This window comes from Psammomys obesus, unplaced genomic scaffold (genome assembly GCF_907164565.1).
Source record: "Psammomys obesus unplaced genomic scaffold, mPsaObe1.curated_primary_1811, whole genome shotgun sequence".
In the NCBI taxonomy this organism is placed as follows: domain Eukaryota; kingdom Metazoa; phylum Chordata; class Mammalia; order Rodentia; family Muridae; genus Psammomys; species Psammomys obesus.
In genome coordinates, this window is record NW_026588368.1 from 3,631,761 (window position 1) to 3,654,298 (window position 22,538).

The following is a 22,538-nucleotide window of genomic DNA, read 5'->3' on the forward strand; positions in this document are numbered from 1 at the left end:
AGCTGCTTGTGATATCGCTCAGAACTTCTAGGGTCCCCTTGTCTGAGTGGCAGCTACTAGCAATGTGTGGCCAATCCAGACTAGGATATACAGTAAATGTAAGGCCCGTCTAAGTTGCAAAGTCTTGGGGCAGAAAGAACACACGATATCTCACTAAAATGTGTTAGACTAGTTCCGGCTGGGTTGGAATGACAATGCTTTACTTATACTGCTTTAAACGAGAAGGTTTCATTTCCTGCTGTTTCTTTGTACTTCCTTGACAGGGCCGTTAGAATAACTTACAGAAACAGGTTGGGTACACCAGCCAGGACTTTCCCTCCAGGATGGCTGAGGCTCTTCCTGAGCCATGACTCTGGGTTTCTCTAAGCCTGGAGGCTTGTCTACAGGTATTTCTAATGACTGTGGCAACCCACCAAAAAGAAGCCGTCTGTGGGTACAAGGTCATTTCCGTGCTTCTCTTCAATTGGAAGTGCAGAGAGAGGAGCACTCTCACCCACCAAAGTAAGCACAATGAGAGCCCTGTGGCTGGGAGACACGGAGTGGACAGAGGCACAAGGATCAAAGGATTATAATTTTTCAATGACAGATGTGACACTATAGATGACCCAATTCAAAAGGAAGGTTTAGAATCTCCTGCAAACTCATGAGTATCTGTCTACTAAGTACAGGATCTTCTCCACAAGTCTCCAGATTGTGTTTATCCATTCATTCATCTATGATTCCCTCATTTGCATGTAGCAAGAATAGAATTTGGGAAATATTTTCACTGTAATTTTTAATCTCTCTACTATTACTATGTGGGGGTTGTGGAACTGTTCAGGGTAACGCATACTTGTCAAATATGACATTTTGTTTGAATATCTGTCAAGTCTACTGTCTCACTAAGACCAGGTAATCCACCCATCCATCCATCCATCCATCCATCCATCCATCCATCCATCCATCCACATTATTAAATCCTTATTATGCGCCAGCTACTTCTCCACTACATACGAGATGAGGCGAGGGAGGCAAGAGTATGTTATGAAAAATAAATGGCTAATGCGTTTTGATGTAAGGCCTGTAGAATTAAATTTGCATTCCCATCCTACATTTACAATCAGTCAAGCATCCAGGGAGCTCTCAGAGTCAACCATGGGGCAGCTCGGAAAGCATTCAGCAGACTCTGTGTGCAGACAAAGTTCAATGGAGGCATCAGGTTTTCCAGCCAATAGCTAGAGTACGATATGGTGAGTGCTAGGACAAGGGCATGACAAAGCATGTGGGCATGGAGAAGGAATGCCTGGGAGTGTGCAGAGGGTGCCCTGGATGCCGCAGCCTTTGTGCTGCTTGACTTTTCCAGGTAGAGACATAGATGGTGATTTAGGCCGAGGGCATGGCCCACCAAAAAAAAAAAAAAAAATCTTCATGTGCCAAAGGGTCGAGAACATTTGGGAACCTGCAAGGAGCTGCAAGTGGTGGAACAAAGTGTTTGCGGCAGAAGTACAGAAGGTAAAGGCAAAGGCGGGTCCCAGGGTGGGTGTTCTGGAAGCTTCTGACACCGTCTCAAAGCACTGACTGAATCTACATTCTGCCGGTAATCCTCAAAGTTGTGAAGCATGCCAAGCAGTAACAAATGTTCACAGGTTTATTTTAACTGACTTTATCTTATACAGGAGGTAGGCACTGTTCTAACCACTCGGAGCCTACCCAAGAGAATCCAAGTCTCAACCCTTGAGTGAGTGCTCTTGACCAAACTGTGAAGCCCCATACAATAGCAAGCAGTTATACCCTAGGAAGGATCCAAGCTGGTAGGAATTACCTTGGTCATTGGATGGAGTAGCTGGGGATTAGGCTGGAGGGGCAGAAGGGAAGACGAGTTGCTCGCATCTTACTCACCTGAACTTGGATTTGGAGATCCAGTGCCTGAAAGAATAAAAGGGAACATTAGCAAAGACAACGAACTCACTTTCTTCCACATCAAGAGCGCTTAGCCATCCCAGGGGAATTTGGTGCTCCCCAGGACTATGTGTGGGCGCTGGAAGGACTTGTGGGGTGGGTTATAATGCCATAGAGAGAACACTCTGTATATTTGAATGTGGCTGGCCCAGCTGACGCCTACAAATCTAGTATCTTCTAAGCGTGGGTGATCCTCACTGAAAAGGGGGAGCACACAGTCCTGAGAGGATCGGTACCTGCCCACAAACTGCATGAAGGGCTAAGAACAGTTCCCCTTGAGAAAAGCCATGGCAGGTGGAAAGCCTCTCTGGCAGACAGGAGGACCTCACCAACTGAAAGCTCACAGTGCTGACCTTACCAACAGTCTGCCAGCATCTTCCCAGAGTGGGATTAGGAAGCACATGCAAGCCACACGAACCAGCTGGAATGCAAAGGGCCATCACTTCCCTTCCTCAGAGCTGATCACTAGATCAGGACAAAGAGCCTTAGGTTCTAAAGGAATGGTGTATGCATAAAGTTGGGTGTAGTCCTGGAGGAAGGGCTCCCTGAAGACAGCTTCCTTGAAGGACCATTGCACGGGAAGGGTCCAGAAAGGTGACACCTTCAGGGAGGCTTTGAGACTGTCCAGGTCATCTAGGACAGATTTCAGGAAAGCTACACAGAGTTAGGAGGTGGAAAGAGGCCAAGAGAGAGGCGTGTTAGTGAGAAGTATAGAAAAGGGAGGGAGGACAGAGGGCGGAGGGAGGAAGGGAGGGAAGGAGGAGGGGAGAAAGCGAAGGAGAATGTAAGCAATTGAGACAAAACATTTTGGGAAAAACACGTTTGAAGGTACATGCCTGATTAACTTAGAAGCTAAGAGAAAGGTGAATAGGGGCAGAAAAAGCAGGTTGAGTGAAACTGCTCAAATGGCCACGGACAAGACCTGCAAAATGACAGCACCGCTGATATGCCAGTGGGGATGGGGAAAATCTCAGAAAGCCCTACTCCTACAGACAGATATAAGAGAGAGAAAATCCGTCCTTTCCAGGCACAAGGTCCCCGACAGATTATCCAACACCAAGCAGTCAGCCCTAACCACATTACATGTGAGCAACACTAAATGAACTCAGCAGGTTATATGTTTATAAATATGTCAGGTCATGAAAGTGAGAGGAGCAGGGGGATATGGAAGGTGTTGAAAGCGGACAGGGAGGAATGATGTAAATACAGCACTCATGTAAGAAATTCTCAAACACAATAAATTTAAATTAAAAAACAAACAAACATGGCCTCAAAGAAAAGAATCCAAATGAGAAATGACAATGATCAGAGAGAGAGCCTTGTAGGGATTTTGGAAAGTGACTGCTTGAAGCCATGTTGTCCCAGTCACGCAAAAAACAAAAACAAACAAACAAACAAAAAAAAAAAACAGAAAAAAAGCAAGCTATGTCACGTAACAAGAAAACATCAACCCTTCTTGTTACTTTTTTTTTATATATAAAAAAAAAAACCCACCAAAGATGTGACAGGTGGCAAAGCCATCGTGCATGAGATAATTATATCTCCCGGGCACTGAGAGACTGAGCCAAATGCATTTATTGCTCGGAACTGTTAACTAACAACCTTTTCCACCCCCAAGATTGCCTGCTAGGCTGCAGCATTTAATCACATGTTAACCAAGCATGTGGGAGAGCAACCTAGAGCCTGGGGCAGCATCTTTTATCTAAAGCCACTGTTTAATGGGAGGGGACTGTTGGGGGAGGATAAATGTTTGCTAGCTGCTAAATAGAGACAGGCAGACAGGTTACTCTCTGTGGCAAGGATATGCTGAGCTCAGGGATCTTTAAGAATATCTGGTTGGCTCCAGGTTTTCTTGCAGAGTCTCCGTGGTCTCTCAGACCCTTTGCCTCCTGCAAATGTCACCCTTACTTTCAGTCCAGTTAAGTCAAATGCAAAAGTCAGATCTTAGACAACCTCCCCAGCCCCCACCGAGGAACTTGGGGGTTCTCTTAAGGAAATGAATCTGTGATTATGGGGTAAGGGGAGATCGGAGCTGAGTGAATATTCTTCCTTGTTCATGTGTGGCCATTGTTTGGTGTCCTTGCACACTATGGGCCAAAGGAGCCCATAGTTCATGAGTTTCCTACCTCTTTGGCTCCAAGTCTTGATATCTAACCATGTACACCTCACATGAGGAAGGCTTCTTGTCCCTAGCAGGAGCCAGTGAGCATGACATTAAGTTCTCTGTATCCAACACGTACTTGCACATGGAGAGGAGCAATGTCATTTGAGATGGTCCTAGAAGAGCTGGGCTTGGAACTCTGTGTAAGATTAAACACTTGGACTCCTCGGTGCTCCCTGGATGCAGGAGCAGTTAGCTGCAGGACTTACATCATGAAATAGAAGGCTACTACTGCTCACAGCCCCCTGTGTCCTGGCAGTAGAAACAGAGTCAGTGTTTGGATAGCTGTTCCCACTGTGGAGAAAGGAGCCGGGGAGCACTGAGCGCCTTTGCATGTATGCCTCCTACTGATGTCTGAAATCTGTGCAGACTGTAGAGTACCAAAAGCAGCACTAGCCTCCAGTGTATCCAAACCCAGTGGGCATGAGAAGCTTGCTCAGAAGTTTCTTGATTTTTTCCCACCATTCATATTCATGTGGAAAGCCTTCCTTGCTTCGTGTCTCAAGTGGATTTAAGAACAAGGAAGTGGAGGAGGTTAATAACCAGCCAGAACATGAAACCTCCGAATACACCCCTGGGCAGGGACTGAAGTCTATTCATTCTCAGGCACTCACCTGGACCTCTAGAACCAACCTGGAAGACCAAGAATTTCCTTACCAAAGTTAAAGACAGCCCCCAAAGTATCTTCCTCTTAGTCACTTGCTTTGTATTTATCATTATTTGGCAAATGTTTGAACTCCTTGAGAGCTGTTTATACTTTCAGCTTCTCCCTCCTTTGAGTAATAAGTGCCGTTCACTTACTACCTGCTGTGGCAAAGAGTTGTTTCCTGAATTGTCCCCATTTTGCCTTTAGCACAGTCAGACAGATTTGCTGACACACCTTCTCTAACTGCACAGCTTTGTCACAACCCTAGCTGTTACCACGAGGGGGGACACATCCTGGACCTTGTCCCCGATGAACAAGACTCCAGCTATCGGATGCCGAGCCCAGCTGCTCCCCATTTCTAGCCTAAACCTCCTTCCTGAAACCTAGACTTTGCCTGTAGTGGATCCTCTCTCTCATCCTGCCTCTTCCAAGGCCCCTAAGCAAATGACAGGCTTGACTTCTAGTGCTCAGCTTGGTCCTCAGTGATGCACGTGTGGTCCTTGAGTAAGGCAGATTGCCTACTTGGTCTTTAGATGGGTCACTGTGGCTAACATCTAGATTCACCTAATTGTCTTTTTAGTGCTTTTTGGTTATTAAAAAATAAGTACCAAAAATACATTTGAAAGACGCCAAGTTCACATTGGCAGTGTCAGTCTCCAGAATGGCCACGGCCGCACACCTAGAGATCCTCCTTTTCCCAACTGTATCTCCCAGGCTATCGTTCACATTTCTGTAACACCCACTATCACCCTGCCAAAGATGATGGGCCTTAGAATGCTTCCCACCACTGACCAATGTGCTTCTGACGCCACACTCTTTACAGAATCATAGGCCCGCAGAGCTGTAAGGAATCCTTCATGTCAACATGGGTCTCTGGTGTGTGATTTCTCAAGCTGCTGAATGCCTTATTCATTTGTGATCTCACACAGCCACGTATGTCAAACAGATGGGGGTGGTGCCCTTTGAAGTAGCCTTGGAAGGTGGTTACCAGTCTTGGCTTCTGCTAGAGTCAATGGTCCATCCTGTCCCTTTCTTGAGAGGAAGGAGCCTGGCTGAGGTCGCAGGCCTGACCACTGCTTCTGACGTCAGCTACCTTTCATTTTCCCAGGCAGAGGAACTCTACTTCCTATGCTCAGTTCCTCTGCAGTTTCTTTAGCCTCTTTGTTTTCACTGGCTTCTAATGCCTTGAAGACTAGTGAAAGCCACCTCTTTGTTGCCATGGCACCTCCTCCTTTCCCTAGCCTCTTCCTCTTTCCTTCTGCACAGCCTCAGAGAAGGCCTGCACTGGCAAATATCCACCCTTCCCTTGCTGAGCCTGGTTCCCAAAGTCAGTATACTTCCCCCAACTCCTTAGAGTAGAGAGCTGACCCACTCTTTCTGCCCCCACATTACAACTCACCCCGAGGCCACCATTGTCCCATGCCTGAGCAGCCACAGGCTACTTCGTCAGTGTGTCACCCTCTTCCCTATTGTCCCTAATGCCGAAGTGATCCTTCAAGAGTTCAAGACTGATCAAGCCAACCTCTTCACACAAACTCTGTGTTCTTAAAACCCCTCAGGAACCTCTTACACTCCTAGAGCAAAGACCAAGCTCACCGTTGGAGCCTGCCAACCATGCCCTGCCAGCTGAGCCACGGTCCCTCACACACGCTGCCCCTTGGCACTTAGTGCTTATACTCATTCTTGGTTTCCAGCTTCGATTTTGATCCTTTGAAGAATTTTTTTTTTTTTTTAGCCTTCTAATTCAAACCAGGACTCTCTGCCGTTTACTTATGCGTCATAACACCCTGGTCTCTAGGGCCTCTTCCACACTTCCTGGTCACTTTATTGGATGACTACTCTCTCTCCCACCCAGCTCGGGCTGTGTACTGCCATGAAGATTCGCACAGAGAGGACTTCCCTGACATCTCCCTCCCACATCTCCTGGTATAACTGCCTGTTTGTTTGCTTCTTCTTCTTCTGGGTGCTAGTTTCCCCAAGGGCGGGTCCTGGTCTTCTGCTTCCTAGCCCTCTCTGAGCAAACTGTGTCCTATCACCTTGTCCATGACCTAAAATGCCACTCTCTACCTCTGCTCAGAACTGGACGTCAGAGCTCCTCAGCCTGCTGTTCACATTGTACCTGTGTGTTCTTCATGCCAGACTCCCTCTTTAAATTTTGCTTCAGACTTGTTCCAATTTCTCTTATCAAATTTTGGCGAGTCATTCCTTTATCTCCTCCCCTGTCACTGCATTGTATAACATTGCAGTTCTTTCTCTCCACATCCCGCTACCACCCAGGAAACCTCTTTATCCCAGCTTTCTCCTTACATGTGGTCCTCATTCTGAAGTCGGGACTTTTAACTCAAAGATGTAAGACAATGATCTCTCATTCGGCCCTCAGCCCGCTTCTCTTCTCAAGCCAATTTACTGATTGATAGGAAGAGCAGCCGTCTTCTCGGGAAATGGGGAAAGAGAGCGGTGGATGAGGTGCGTATTCATATTCTGGCAGAGCAATTGTACCGTTTGCAATCAGGGTAGCTGTGCTATACATAGGAATAAGAACAACCATTTCTGGATAACTCTTGAAGCCAGTAGAGCACATCCTCCCAGGAAGTGACAGATAGGCTAGCGGATGCCAGTTTCCCTCCATAGGGGATAATTGTGTTTGCTTTCCAACACAGCATCATGCACTCCTAAAATGTACTGTTCAGTGAGTTCCCAGCGCCAGCTCCCTGGCCCCTCCTGGTTTATACCTTGGGCCATGCGCCCATAGTCAGCACTGTAATGACCTTGATGATCTTTTCTCCAAATTCCCAATCCTTGATGTCTAGCAAGCAGAAAGGCCTAGAGCTTATGGACTAGAAGGGTCGCATATGCCTGCCCTGATCATGGCTATCTGGGGATGCCTCTAGAAACTCACGGGTTTATTCTGTCCAGTTCCAAGAGCGAGGAAGAAGGAGAAAGGCTGGGAGCACTGCTTACAAACGTAATTAGCACCGTATTTTAACAACATGTTGACAATAATTGCTTCTCAACAATGCTGCAAAATCTGCAGCACAGGCTCCCTGGTGCCACTGTCAGAGTGAGCGATGCCCACGGCCCTGTGTCCTCTGGAACCTGACTGCGGCGCTGCGCTCTGCTCCTCAGCCTTGCTCACCTCCCTCTTTTGGCTCACTCAGATTTGCCTGCAGCTACTGCTGTGAGCGGTCAGCACATCAGCGAGCCAGGCTACAGGGGGAGGTGCTACCCATGCAGCATTTGGAGACATATTTTATTTGGGCTAATCCTACTCAGAGCTTTCTGCTCGCAGTTCCTTCCAGTGGCCAAGACGGGGTTACAGCTGCCAAGCCCATGGTCATTGCCTCCTAGAGTGAAGCTTAGATATGGCTACCTCATGGCCTACCCTTTGAACTCCCCAGGCTCTGCTTTCTGTGACACTTGTAATCAAACCGGTTTTTGCCATTTTTAGTAATGAAATGGTTTCCCCCTTTGTTTAGGGGAGTGAGCGTCATTGACATGGATGACTTGATTCTGTGTTCAAGATTGTGATAATCTGTCTGTGAACTGCTCCCATGGACAGCAGCTCCTGTTCTCTCCTGTCTGCTTAAGTCCCAGGTCAAAGCCAGCTCTCAGAAGCCAGGGAGCGGGAGGAAGGCTTAGTTGGAAGGACTGCTGCCACCTAGGCCAGTGGCTCTCAACCTGCAGGCCGCAATCCCATTGCGGCTTGTTGCACATCACAGTTCCTGCATTACATATATTTACGCTGCGATTCATGACGGTATCAACCTTACAGTTATGAAGTGGCAATGAAATAATTCTATGGTTGGGGTCACCATACATGGGGAACTCTATTAAAGGGTCAAAGTATTAGGAAGGTTGAGAACCACTACCCAACGTTAAGGACATTCTAGGTGGTACACCAGGCATGTGCTCCCCTTCATTAGAAGGGCAGGTCAGAACTGCACAGGACCAGGATGATCATCAGTCTGGCAGTGTAGTTTCTTAGCTGGTGATTTCTCTGAGAAAATGTTTGCCAGGATGGAAAGGGTAGGCATGTAGCATCAGGGACCCTAATATACTGGCTCTCAATGCTGAGACTCATAGCCAAACTTCGGGCAGGGTGCAGGGAATCTTATGAAAGAAGGGGGTGACAGAAAGACCTGGAGGGGACTGGAGCGCCACAAGGAGAGCAACAGAACCAAAAAATCTGGGCCCAGGTGTCTTTTCTGAGACTGATACTCCAACCAAGGACCATTCATGGAGATAACCTAGAACCCTGTAGCCCATGGCAGCTCAGTATCCAAGTTGGTTCCCTAGTAAGGGGAACAGAGACTGTCTCTGACATGAACTCAGTGGCTGGCTCTTTGATCACCTCCCCCTGAGTGGGGAGCAGCCTTAACAGGCCACAAAGGAAGACAATGCAGACAGTCCTGATGAGACCTGATAGGCTAGGGTCAGATGGAAAGGGAGGAGGACCTCCCCATCAGTGGACTGGGGAAGGGGCATGGAGTAGATGAGGAAGGAAGGGTGGGATTGGGAGGGGATGAGGCAAGGGGCTACAGCTGGGATACAAAGTGAATAAATTGTAATAAATAGAGAAGTTTTAAAACTTAAAAAAATAGAAAAAAAAAGAAAGGGAATTTTAAGAACATCAGAGCACCTCTACCTTCTGTACTTCTCTGGTGGGGTGAGAGGGGCTTGGCATCTTTGTTTGGCAGCACCCGCAGAAGTGCTGAAGATGGGGTTTAATCTGAAGAGCCCACTACCACGTACGAGGCCATGCTTTACCCCAGGTCTCTTTTCTCTCCACTCAGGGCACAGGTTGTCAACCAAGGTTCTGATTCTGCCCCCACAGTGAGGAGCCATGCCACTCGGACTCCATGAGCCAGCTCCGCAGGCCACGCCCCAGGAAGAACTCAATGCTAAGTTTGCCATGGGTACTCACGCAAGTCTGGCTCCACAGTTTTCGCCCTCGATGTCACCTCCAGCCACATTTTCAGTGTTGACGGACTCGGTCTCACTCGTGGGCATGCTCACTACGAGCGAAGGAGGCGTGAAAGGCAGTTGAGGGTAGGGGGAGAAAGAGAGGAGAAGAGTATTAGTGCATGGCATACCATCCTAGCCCAAGCCTGGCTGGGCACCATCTGCTGGCTTCTCTGTGGGAGCTGGGGCCTGTCACTGTCCTCGTCAGGCTGGACAAGTCAGCTGCCAGGATGGTGCATATGAGTAGGAATGTAGGAGCGACTCTGATAATCAGGCCATGTACCTTTCAGGGCACTCTGGGTAAGATGGAAGGTCCCATCCGTCCTCTGCCCTCAACTCTGTAGCCTCAGAAAGGCTGTGGAAGTTTTCCATTTGTATCTCACTGACCACAGAGAGAGAGGATCTCATATGACTTTGACACCTTCTTTCTTTCTCCTACCAGCTCTACCCCCAAGACTGGAGTCTAGCTTCTTTGCAGATAGGGCTCTTTTGCTACACAAATTTCTTGATGGACCTAGGCACATTTTTATTTCCTGAAGTGCACACTGTGTCATAAAACAATGACCCGTACGACCATATCTGATGTGGTCGGCTTGAGGTAACTAGTCACCACTAAACCCAAGTGCTGAGCCTCACACAACATGGTGGACACAAGGAATGGGGGTGTCTAGTTACAGGATTCCCAAAATCATGCCTATATGTTGCTCATGGAGAGCTGCGGGATACCATCCCCCTTCCCAGAAGTCCGACACTTTCATGTAAACAGAGACACAAGCTACCTGATTCTCCAGGAGCCAATCTGCCTAAGCAATGACCAGTGTCTTACTCCAAGGCAGCAGCAGTCTAGATTTCCAGAAGGGGGTTTTCTATCCTAGACACGGCATGGTGGCTTTGAGGAGGTCATTTCTTTTAGTATATTATCTATTCTATGAAATTAAAGTTTAGCTAAAAAAATTCTTCAGAGCTGCTATCATCCTTTTAATGTAATGTGAATCCTCATATTTTTACTTAAAAAGAAAAGATAGGGCCTTGATATACTTCAAACTGGCCTCAAATTTGCAATCTCCCTGCCTCAGCCTGACCCGAGTGCTGAGATTAGTGCTGGGTACCACAACTCCCAGGGAATCTTTTGATTTTATCAATACTTCTTTCAAGCAATCTGAATCAACAATCCTTCCAGAATAGACCCCATCTGGTAAAAAAAAAATCATCAGCCCTCAGTGTCCACAGCATCTACAACTAATAGGAATGTGACATGAGTGATTCATCTCCATGGACTACCACAGCCCAGAGGAGGACTTTCACTAGTTATGTTGATGGATGTGGACTTTTCTCAGTTTCTTTTCTTTTGGTTTAAAACAAGTCAGGTGGATGAGAAGAGGCTCCTTTCAAGAACATGGGTGCCACAGATAGAAAACTCATGGCTTACTATCTTTTGACTGTCCCATGGGGCAGTTCTCTTTGACTTAGGACTCTTTCTCAAATACATTGAGGAAAAAGAGTCCAGACATCTTATGGATGTTAAGGGCTAGATGAGACTGTAGAAATTACCCAGCTCTAACATGTCTCCTTAGGTCACAGGAAAGGAAAGTGAGGCTTGAGAGAATGGGTATGATGGTCAAGATCCCATACTATGCCTAGAAAGAACTAGTGACTGGGCACTGTCCCTGTCCCATGCTCACCTTGACTGTTCCAGTACTGACCTAGTCTCTTCTCTACATCTCAGGTAAGTCAACGACTGAGAAGCCGAGCCAGATTTTGGACACACAACCACATGGCCTGGGAATGTCGCTTGGTTTTACAGCATTGACGTTCACATCATAGCCTCAGGTCTGAGTGGTGGGACTAGTCATTTGAGGTGGGTTAGCATTGGGAACTGGGAACGGGAACCTTCAACGTTTTCTAGGAGTTGTGGACAAGCCATATTAAACAAGAAGCTGTAAAAGTGAGGAGTACTCTGCCTTTCAGTTCATTTATCTTCGGCCAACTCTGACTCAGCCCTTTTAACTCTGCAGATCTCATTCTTGGAAGGGCTGAGCCATATGTAGAAAGCCACCTGACTTTAGCTCTCAGAGAACCCCTTGACTGTGTGTGAAGTGGTATGAAAGTAGTGCTGCTAGGTTCTGAAAGACACCAAAATTAGAAAGAAGTGGTCTGGGCCTTAAGAGTAAGTGTATCTTCTAATGTCTAGGCACTTTCAGTACCAGTACTAATTTTGCCTTTACAGTGACTTTGATTTTGGCTGTCACTAACCAAAGGAATGACTCCATCTTCTATCAGGGAACAGTTGGTGCTGGTTGTCATGCTTGCTAGCTCTTTGCAGTGGTCTTACACACACACACACACACACACACACACACACACACACACACACGCACGCACGCACGCACGCACCAGACATTAAGAGAAACATTCTCCTAGGCAATCTGTATGGACCAACACACCCAACACACATTTACACACATAAAACATAAGAGACATTACCATGGGTTTCTGTAGAGTGACTAAACCAAGCAAACTTCCCTTTCTTCTGATCAAGCAAGCCCGCTGGAACGCTTCCTTTCACAGACAAGATGGCCAGTGTCAAGATCAGGGACAAGACATCAACAGAGAACATGCGATCAGCACAGGCAAAAACAAAAACAAACAAAAAAACCCAAAACCAAAACCCCAAAACAAAAAACCCCAGTTCTTACATAGAACACCTTTATCTCCAAAAAATTAACTAAAACAATGAAAAACATAAACCAAGATGTACGAGAAAACCCTTAAATCACACGAATTAACATAAAACAAATGACAAATGGTGGTCACTAGAAGAGGCTCCCAACTATACTGGCACATGGAGTTGGAGACCTGGGGAGGAGGCTTCCCAGAAGGCTGTTCCTTCTGTGTGTGTGTGTGTGTGTGTGTGTGTGTGTGTGTGTTGGGGGGAAGGGATTGTCCCTTTGCAGATTTAGGTAGGTAGCTGCTAAGATGCTAAGACAAGCTAGTGCCTCCCACTGGCTAGGTGGCTTAGCTTTTCCCTTACAGGGGCCATAAATGGGCTCCAGTGGACTCCAGGGCTTCCTTCCCACTTATCCCTGGATGACGTCCCTTGCCTACTGATCTATTTGCCCCTCTGCCCCCTTATCTAGCTCAGTCATTATGCTTCATTAAGGCGCTACCCAATGCCCCGGTCGGTCTTGGTTACATCCAAAGTACCTATGCATCTGCTTTACTTTGGATTTCACAGATGGTTACTTTGTTTTATTTTTGTATGCACTATGTATGTAATTCATATACAGTATACTTCACACTCTGTCTTCTTTTGAAGAGGAATAACCTGGGAGTCTGGTTTAATTACAGAATAACTAAGCTTTCTTTGGAATCTTCTTTACATCAGAGTTAAGTCTCCAATGCACAGAAAACCTTGGGCTCCTGAGTCTGGGCTTAACTGAAGAGGAAGTTGCTAAGGGAAAGAGTGAAGGATCTTCCAGTACCCGAGGACAGGACATTTTCTGTTACGCTAGGCCCTGAGGCCCTGAGAGCCAATGCTTTAGCTAACTCCTCAGGAAGGCTGTTTCTCTTGGTAACACTCTTACATGTGTGCCTCTCTGAAGCCACAGAGGCAGCTGTTGGAGATAAGTGATGGGCTTGTACTGATCACAGTTTACTAACGAAGAGTGGCGGTGGACGGAGGTAGGAAGCTACCAGACAGTCCTACAAGGAAGTATATCCTCTGATGAGGAACAGGCAAGTGCCCCAGGTTCACTAGGGAGGCTGTGAAGGGAGCATCTTTCATCCTAGTCTCCTGAAACTCAGTCTCTATTCTTGTTAGCAGGGATCATATTTCTTGTTAGTGGGGATTCAGAAGTCTATCTCCTCTTAAAAAGGGACCAAACTTATCGCCAACATGCAGTAAGTTCCATGTCACTGGTCTTCAAAACACTCATCTGCAACACACAGTGCAGAATAAACAGCGACTCTCAGATCAGTGTAGGAGCTTCTCTTTCCTCTAAAAATCCCTCCCTACCTGAACCAGGCACTAGAAGCGAGCTGGCCCCCATTTCCCTTTTAGAGAGGTACATTGTAGAGCAAGAACAAGAGTCAAAGCGAGAGAGCAAGAGCGAGAGACCCACGAGGACTGTGCTTTTAGTGGAGGTGTGAAAAGGAAACAGAAGGCTGCCTGTGGCCAAGCCTCCATAGGCTCCTGCAGTTGGGGTGAGGATGCGAGGATTGTGGTTTATTGCTCAAAGCTCAAAGGCCTGTCAAATAGCAGCATTATCCAGCATTTGGCTTGACACGGAGTGTCACATCTTATTTGGTTTCAGAAACAGCTGTATGATAAAGGCCATAAGAAGATCTTGATAAATATGTGTGTGTTCAGATGTAATCGGATGTGACTGGGGCTGGATGCTCATGATGGGATTTGGTAGAAGCTCTGGCTCAGTTTCCTGCGTGGCCTGCATGATCTCCATTCAATCTTTTCTGTGGGTCAAGTCACATCTTAAAGGTTCCTAGCTGAAATGATCACCCCTCACCAGAAAGGAGCATTTATGATAGTTTATTCCACAAGGGAGAATAAAACAGCTTAAAAAAAATAAAAAAACAAAGACAAAAAAAAAAAACAAAACAAAAAACAAAACAGCTTAGAGCAAAGCCTGTGTTCCTGCCGGTAAAGGATCACACAAAACTGCGACTTAGGGAGTCACACAAGAGGGTGACAGCGGCTGCCTTAAGGGAAACTTCCAGGGAGCATTTTTTTTTTTCAGGTCAAAAATCACAATCGTGAGACACTTCCCCCAATGGTGAGCTGGAAAGTTTGTGCAGCTATGGTTACTCTGCTAAGATGGTTGGCTGAAACTTGGGGAAGAACTCAGGGGCCAGAGGATACCCCACTCCAATGTCTGTGCCTCTCCAGACTAGGTAAGGACATACTCTCTGTAAAACACTGTGTGTGTCTGTGTAATGTATTGGTGTGGGTACCTGTTTATGTGTGTGCTGTCATAGCTGTGTGTAGATGGAGGTCAGAGGTCAATCTCAAGTGTCTATTGGGACCTGGACTTTGCTAATTTGGCTAGGATGGCTGGTAAGCAAGCCCCAGGTGTCCATTTGTCTCTATCTTGCCAGCACTAGGACCACCAGCGGTCATCGCCACGCCCACTTTTGGTGCAGGTGCTGGGGCTCAGGCTCAGGTCCTCATGCTTGCATGGCAAACACTGTCTGGGCCATCTCCCCAGCCCAACCTGAAGCCATTTTGAAAGAAGATGCTAAAGAATACAGCCTAGAGATGAAGCTCATTGTCTGGTTTTGCTGCTAACAGGAGCTATCACCAAACATGGATCTCTGGGATTTTTGGGAAGAAGCTTCCAAAACAAAACAAAAAAATAAAGATTTCTTAAGAAAACCATCCGCAGTTGCCATTACAAGTGACGATTGGCATCACTCTTAGCAGCAATGGCTAAAATGAGTTGGATAGCTTCTGTTCTTTCTTTTTTATTTAACACATGAGGTCCTATGATACTGTCAGGATGCCCAAGCTCCTGAACTTAAAGAATCCTTCTTCAGCCTCCCAGCTAGCTAAGAGCTATCATGCCCACTCAGGCAATATCTTGCCAACAGCTCATTTCAGCCTTGAGTTAGTCTGTTCTAACCCCCATCCCTCTAAACATCTACTCTCAGGGGCCACTCTTGCTTGAATGGTACTTGGTAGTCTGTTTCTAGTCTCAGGAGAGGTGCACAGCTATTGTCTCTCAGCCCACTTGGAGAACAACCGAGCAGATGCCGTGGAAATTGTAATAAATTACAATAATCTCCACATAAAATTTCCCCATGAGATAATGTGGAGACCTCACAATAATACACCTCAGGGGAGGTATGTTGGATATAAGCTGTTGCTCAAGACTGGTGTTCCCTAGCGTGTTTGGGCTTTTAAAAGCCTCAGAAATCTTATCCACAGCACTGCTGGGACTCTACCATGAGACACCACGTGATATCTTTGAAGTATGGTGGCACAGCTCATCTGGCAGCCTTTCTGAAGCTGTGGTCAACAGGGAGGCTTACAGATCATGGACCTCCTCTTCAGGAAGCCAACTCCCCATAAAAGCAGAGGATCTTGCTTCTGGACAGATCCTCATGAAACAAAGCCCCCAGTGGCAGAGGTGAACCAGACTGTGCCAGCGAATCAATACCCATGTTCCCCTTAGATAGCGACTGGATCTTGTTCAGTCACCACAACATCAACATGGTGTAATCTGTACATTGAAAGATGGACAAATGAATCCACATGAGCGAAAATAAAACTATTCAGAAGGGGTTTGACAAAGGTTTGAGAGTCATAGTAACTTTTGTTTTGGTAAAGGAAAATGTCAATGTGGTCAGTTAGCAAAGGAAATGAAAAGACCTTATTTGGGGAGTTCCTTTCTTTTCTTTCTTCTTCCCCAGCCTCAAGGCTTGGAAGATGTACAGGCAAAAAACAAAACAAAACAAAACAAAACAAAAAACAAACAACAACAACAACAACAAAAGAACAAAAAACAGTCACATATAAGACATCTGGGCTGGCCTAGTATATATTCACACCACCTAAGAAGCAGCAGAGTATGTGAAGTGGATTTGGGAGAAAGATGACATACACTGAATTCTGAAACCTTTTGGTCCCCTAAACATCTCTGACCTTGTCCAAGGTGTGGGAGTTTTCTAAGGTTCTCCTATGAACCGTAAGCAGGGAGGACCAGCTTCTCATGAGACTTGCAAAACAAAAGGTCTTCTCTTCACTTTGCAATGTAGCTCTTAGGCCCTTATCAAAACTCAAGAGAGCTCACCTGCTGGCTGTAACCTTCCCAGTTGAGAAAGGGTTACCACACCAACACAGACGTTACTGGCAGTGACTGGAGGTGTTTGGACACCACCATGAATTTCCCCATGAGGCACAATGCTGGCAGGAGTCCCAGGGTGACTCTTGGCACCAGCCTACTGGGCTGTAATGGCTCAGGCCCATCCACCCCTATGTGGAGGTTTGTCATTTATTTGGCCAGATGCCAATTTCACTACATTTTTATATTAAAAATGGTATATCTATCACTTACTTCCTCAAAGTTCTGTTGACAGTATGGCTAGCAAATAAAAGGATTCCTAGGGCCCTGCCTTACAGACTCTACTCACTTTAACTTGGCTATCTCATCTGTTATGGGTTGAGTTACGCCTCCTAGAAACCCACATGCCAATGTTGAAAGCCCTCTTAACTAGAGTTGACCGTTTAGGGGAGACAGGGTCTTTAAACATTCAATTTAATTAAAATGAGCTCACCAGGGCCAGCACCTAATCTAACAGACCTTCAACCAAATAAAACAAAAGCCTGTGGATAGAGACAGAAGAGAGATAATAGAAAGATACAAGGTGAAGACAATGCCTATAAGCCAAGGAGAGAGGCCTACAATGGGACCCTTCCTCACAGCCTCTGAGGAGCCAGCCCAGCCTACACCTTGATCTCAGCTTCTAGTCTCCAGGAGCAGGGAAACAATCCATTTCCATCAGTTAACTCAGCAGTACTTTGTTAGGCAGCCTAGGCTGCTCTGTGACCCATTTCCATCCTTCCTGAAGAATTCTCCAGGTGATCTGAGCTGCCTCACCATTTCCTGATGCACTGTCTCCCAGCTATGCTGGGCTTCTGTCCACTTGGCATTATATAGCATCTGTCCCTTCTCCTGGGAGGGTCTGGGCCTTTCACCACTTATCCTGTAGGTCTTCAAAATGCTCTTTTAAAGCCAAGTAAGTCTAGCCTGCCACTCATACCTGTGAAGGAAGTTTTACTGGGTCTCGGCAGTAGCAGTCTCCTGATGGTCACTTCAGGAGGTCACTTTGTTGGTCACTTCGCTTTAGAGAGCAGAGCTAAAGACCTGTAACGGACACTGCTGGGTCTTGCAAAGCCACAGACACTGTCCGGTTGGACTGTCACAGGCAGTGCTGATCCCCTATCCACTCATTCGTTCTTGGAAGCCCAGCTCTAGCCTCTGGTGGCTTCTAGAACCACCCATCACCCAGAGTCTTTCCTGCTCATCTTCTGGGGCACTTGTGTCACCTATAAAACTAAGTAAAAATCTAGATGTCAGTTTTTGTCCCATCCTCTACGAATCACGTGACTTTAGGTAAGTTGTTTAACTTTTTTTCTGAACTCACACTTCCTCCTCCGCAGAAAGATCATGATATGATTTACTCAAAGATCTTTTGCTATGGCAAAACAATATTTTCCAAAAAGAACTTTGTGAAATGGTAACTGTCATAAACACTCCCTAGTATTACCAACTAACTTTAAATCATTTTTAAAAAAAGTTTCCTCTTTCCCGAGTGTTAGACTTGTCTCCTTGAGTAAACCCATACTTTCTCATGCCTAGAGACTTAATCTTGGACTTCCTGAACTCATACTCGGATTCTATGGAACCACAGCAGCGATGTTTTTGGACTATCGCCATTGTCAGGTTTCCCCTGTATGCTATCTGTGCGTCCCTCATGATGCCCTTTGTAAACCTTTGTTGATCACGTCAAAGGCTCTTCTTCTGAGGCTGGCCAGTGGGAAGCACTAGCAAGAGTCTATGGGTAGACCAGAGACGATGGTGCTCAGTTACCATCTGCTGCTTCTGGGCAGGGCACAGTGGCTGCATCTTGATGCCGACAGCCATGGGTCTGGCCACACTGCCTTCCCCACACAGAAGCTCTCTGCCTCTAGGAACCTCTCTCTCTTTTGTACCTTCAGGCCTATAGAAACATCTCCCCTGCTGCTACTTTACGGTGCTGCTCTGATGCTCTGAACGCCTTGCCCAGCTTTCTTGAACCCTGACTCTATCTTTATCAAAACCTCTTTAAACCACCTGTCTAAAAAGCACTCTCTGTGAGGACCTGACAGATGTGCCTCCAGCGGGCCAGGCAAGGACATTAATCCCCAGTGACAATTCAGTGGAAGATAAGTGCCTGAGGGGAAAGCCAGCGCATGGCAGAGAACGAGTCCAGGGCTTATTGCCATATCAGATAACTAGCTTGCTCATGTCCACACTGTGAAGATATCTGGCGGCTCACTACGGTGCTGCACAGCTCGGCCAGGAGAGACGTGGATGTCCTGGCTGTGGATGCTACTGTAGTGAGTCTTGGGAGGAGTGGTGACATATTCCACGGGATGGTCTTTTCTTTAGCAGAAGAATAGGTACTCATGTTCACCATGTTTCCGTGACTGGCAAATCAAACACATAGCCAGAGCGCTCTCACTGTGCCAGCTTGTGCCCAACTTGAAATTAGGATCTGCCATTATCCCCCATTGTCATGAGTCTGGGACATATTGAGGTACCTCTGGCCGTGGACACTACACAGCTCCAGGGCACTGAGGCATTTAACGACAAGCTGACATCCCGTGCCCTTCATCTCTTACGTGGGTAGATTAATCTAGACGACTAATGAAAGGCTTTCTACGGAAAGAGTGGATAGGAAGAACCCAAGGTTACAGAGGAAGAGGGTGGAGGCGGTGAGAGAGAAGAGACAAGCCGAGGGGTACTGGGGGACAGCAGCCTGCCCAAGTAGTACGGTTACGGGGAAAAAGTGCTACCACTTCCAGAACCTTCCCAACCACTTCCTGTCAGCCCAGGCCAGCTTAGCTTCCGCCGCATAGGCAATTAACACCAGGCTGATCTCAAGCCAACAAGCTAAACACAAAACAAGATTGAATATTAAGCGTCCAAACAAAGAGGTCTTATTTATTAAAGAAAGGCACAATGCAGGTGTGGGACACCGTCATCATAATAATTAGTGCTGCGGCTAACTGGGAAGAGGTCTCAATGGCTGTCCTGGCTCTGCAACTACAACCCTAAGAAAACCAGGGTTGCTGCGATGCCGGCAGGTTATAAGCATCTAGCCTTCCAAGCAGAAAATGCCTTTCCACCCTGATGGCACTGGGGCTGCAGGAGGGCGACTAGAACAGGAGGAGGCGGGAAGGGAGTTCAGCTGTAGCAGACTGAAAGCGGCTGAATGTGGGCGTGCACCTCTCCTTTCCTTTCCCATAATGCCTGCCTTCATCAGAAGTGACAGGTCCAGGCACAGCTCATCTGCAGCCCAAAGGGATGTGACACAGAGCCTCTGCATGCAGGTAGCATGGCCCTTTTTGTAGGGCTCCTCTGTGAAGCCAATTACTTCAAGCGTAATGTTCTTCCTAGGTTCTTCTGCTTACCCGGGCTTAGCAGCACGTGTCGCCCATCTGGCATGATGTGAAAGAAAAGAGAACAGACGTGTGTCCATGTTCCCTTTCCTGTTAGGCTCAGGGCTATCTCATGTCATTTCCCATGTCTAGTTTAGGCAGTGTCACTCAGCAGTGTATAATGTGGTAGCTTCTCTCTTAAGCCTAACTGTCCACTTTTTGAGTATGTGCTGTATGCTATTTCATGTTTCACATGTATGAATTGAGAACACCACGAGTGAGGTCTTACAGGGGCCCATCTTATAGATGGGGAAACTGAACCTTAAAATTCAATCATTTTTTCAAAGCAAGCAGCTACCCAGGAGTTTGAAGCCAGGTAGATGTTGTGCCAAATCTTCTCTTAGCCCCTTTGTATATTTGATGAATAGTTTTTTTTTTTTTTTCTAACCAGGAAAAGAGTAAGGGTCCTGCATGTGCCCAGGTCACTGAAGGAGAAGCCCCTTATTTGATGGCTCTGTCACAGCCTCCATGTCGACAGCTTGGAGCCAAGGGGGAAGACAGGATGCAGAGAACCTTTGGAGCTAGAGGTCTGTGTCTGAGACCAAAGCCACACCAGGATGGAGTCCTGGTTATGGTGGGTGGGACTACAAAAGACTCTTCAAAGAAGGGAGGGGAGGGCCAGTCTGTGGACAGTGGGGCATACAGATGCTAATAGCACCTCTTTGGGCAAATTTAGTCAGCTCCGTTGCCGTGTACTCTTGCATTGTGGGAGTAATAACTGTATGGATAACTGGCTGAAAGGGGGAAAGATGGGAGCGGTCGGGCATAGAGAGACCAAATGGACAACAGTGGGAAGGGGAGGAGGAGGGGCTGGCCTAGCACTCTATAACCGCAGCAGGAACATGAAGCTGCAGCAGCAAACCTCAGGAACTTCACTGAGGTGTGGTATTGTAACAGCCTAGTGCTTCCGAGGGCCACGGGGGCGACCGACCAATGGGGGAAAGGCAGGAGATCTGTTTTCAAAAGTGTAAGTGCCAGTAGAAGCAAGAGGCAGATGAGAAGGCAGAGAGAAAGCAAAGCGATTAGAGTGCGTAATTAACCATGCAAAGATAATTAACAGTGCCACCAACAGTGTTCTGCCCACAGCACCTCAGACCAACACAGGGATGTTACAGGGTTACAAGGAGGTGCTCTAGGCTCTTTAGTAGCTAGCGCTTTCCTCTTTGCAGCCACCTGACACCTCGTCAGGAAGGAGACATCGATCCTCTATAAATTGGCACTGTCTCCTCCCAGGGCCAACCACACACTCATTCTGGAACAGGGGACTCAAAGAGCTGGACAGCACTGGAGTGGTCGTTATGAGGGTTGGAAAGCCCAAAGATGTACAGAAATCTTGAGCTGTTCTGTGTGTTACTTTACAGAGCAAGAAACTGAGGCTCAGGGAGGGGAGAAAGGGGTTGTCTGAGGACACTGAGCTAATTCATATTGAAGTCAAGACCAGAATCAGAACTCCTGACCTGTTCTCTAGGACTTCCCCTGGGCCTCCTGGCTCTGTCTCAACCTGGCGAGGGATGCAGAGAATGGATTTTAGGTCCAAGGATATACACCTCTGGGAGAGCTGGTGTGTGCCACCTGTTAAGCAATCATCCATTCCCAAGCAAATGATCTAAACCTGACCTTTCCTTCTGAAAATGAAGAGACGATCCCATCACTCTGGGAGGGTTTGGTGAGGATTAAAGATGGCACAACTAAGATCTGGAGTTTAATTAATCATGGCTGTCAGACATAATACTAAAAAAACAACACTGGACACTATGTCTCTCGGGCAAGGCCAAAACAAAATGAAGGATGGCATGCAGAATCGCAGGGTCCCATAGCTCATGTCTCAAAAGGCAGCAGCAATCTAAGCACTTAGTGGCAATAAAAGATGTTTTGGGGTCACTCCTAAGAATCACTGCAGTTGCCTGTCCTCCGGGTGTTTCTCAAATGCACTCATTCCTGCTGTCTTCTCAACATGAAATATTCGGGAAGTTTCTGTTGTGTGCTAACAGAAACTTACCCATGGCATGGTCTCCTCCAGAAATGCTTAAGGCCTTTTGAGAAGACTGCGAAAAGTCTCAAACCCTGGCTAACACGAAGATTTAAGCACAGCAGGAAAAAGAGGGCTTCTCCGATTCTCTATTGCGCCTCTTGAATTTTTTTCTTTTGAAACCAGGTCTGTCTATAGCTTCAAACTCCCAGTCCTCCTGTCTCAGCCTCCCAAACGTGCCACCACACTGGGCTTGGAGTCTTGCTTTTTTAACCTTAGGCTGAGCCATGGCTGTGCCAGAGATGGTGTTCTGCTCTTTCAGCCTGATCTCTATCATGTCAAGAACCATTATTTGTGGCCACCATCTGGGTCCCACTGTGGGCCATCTGGCTTTGCCAGCTAATCAGTGAGGTCAAGCTGACATCTTGGAAGACTGCTCTCACAGATTTCTGTGTTTTAACTAGAAAGAGATTTAGATTCTATGAACCAGGAACAGGGCAACACATGACTTCAGCTCCAGTTTGGTTTTAAGTAGATTATAGTCTAAACGTATTTTTCAGTATGAAGCAATTGGGTTAGTCTAATGATAAATGTCATTCCCAACTATTGCCAGAGCCATATGCCATTTCCATTAGGAGTGAAG

The 22,538-nt window shown here is 46.9% G+C and overlaps 1 protein-coding gene across 1 annotated transcript in view; it reads right to left on the minus strand.

Annotated features, from left to right (window-relative positions):
* Cacna1c (calcium voltage-gated channel subunit alpha1 C) overlaps positions 1-22,538 on the minus strand; it is a 184,150-nt gene that overhangs the window by 108,297 nt on the left and 53,315 nt on the right. Inside the window, exons 6-8 of the mRNA XM_055604274.1 lie at positions 12,192-12,266; positions 9,670-9,760; positions 1,879-1,905 (exon numbers count right to left, since the gene is read on the minus strand). Coding sequence (XP_055460249.1) covers positions 1,879-1,905; positions 9,670-9,760; positions 12,192-12,266 — 193 coding nt within the window. The remainder of the gene's footprint in view (positions 1-1,878; positions 1,906-9,669; positions 9,761-12,191; positions 12,267-22,538) is intronic.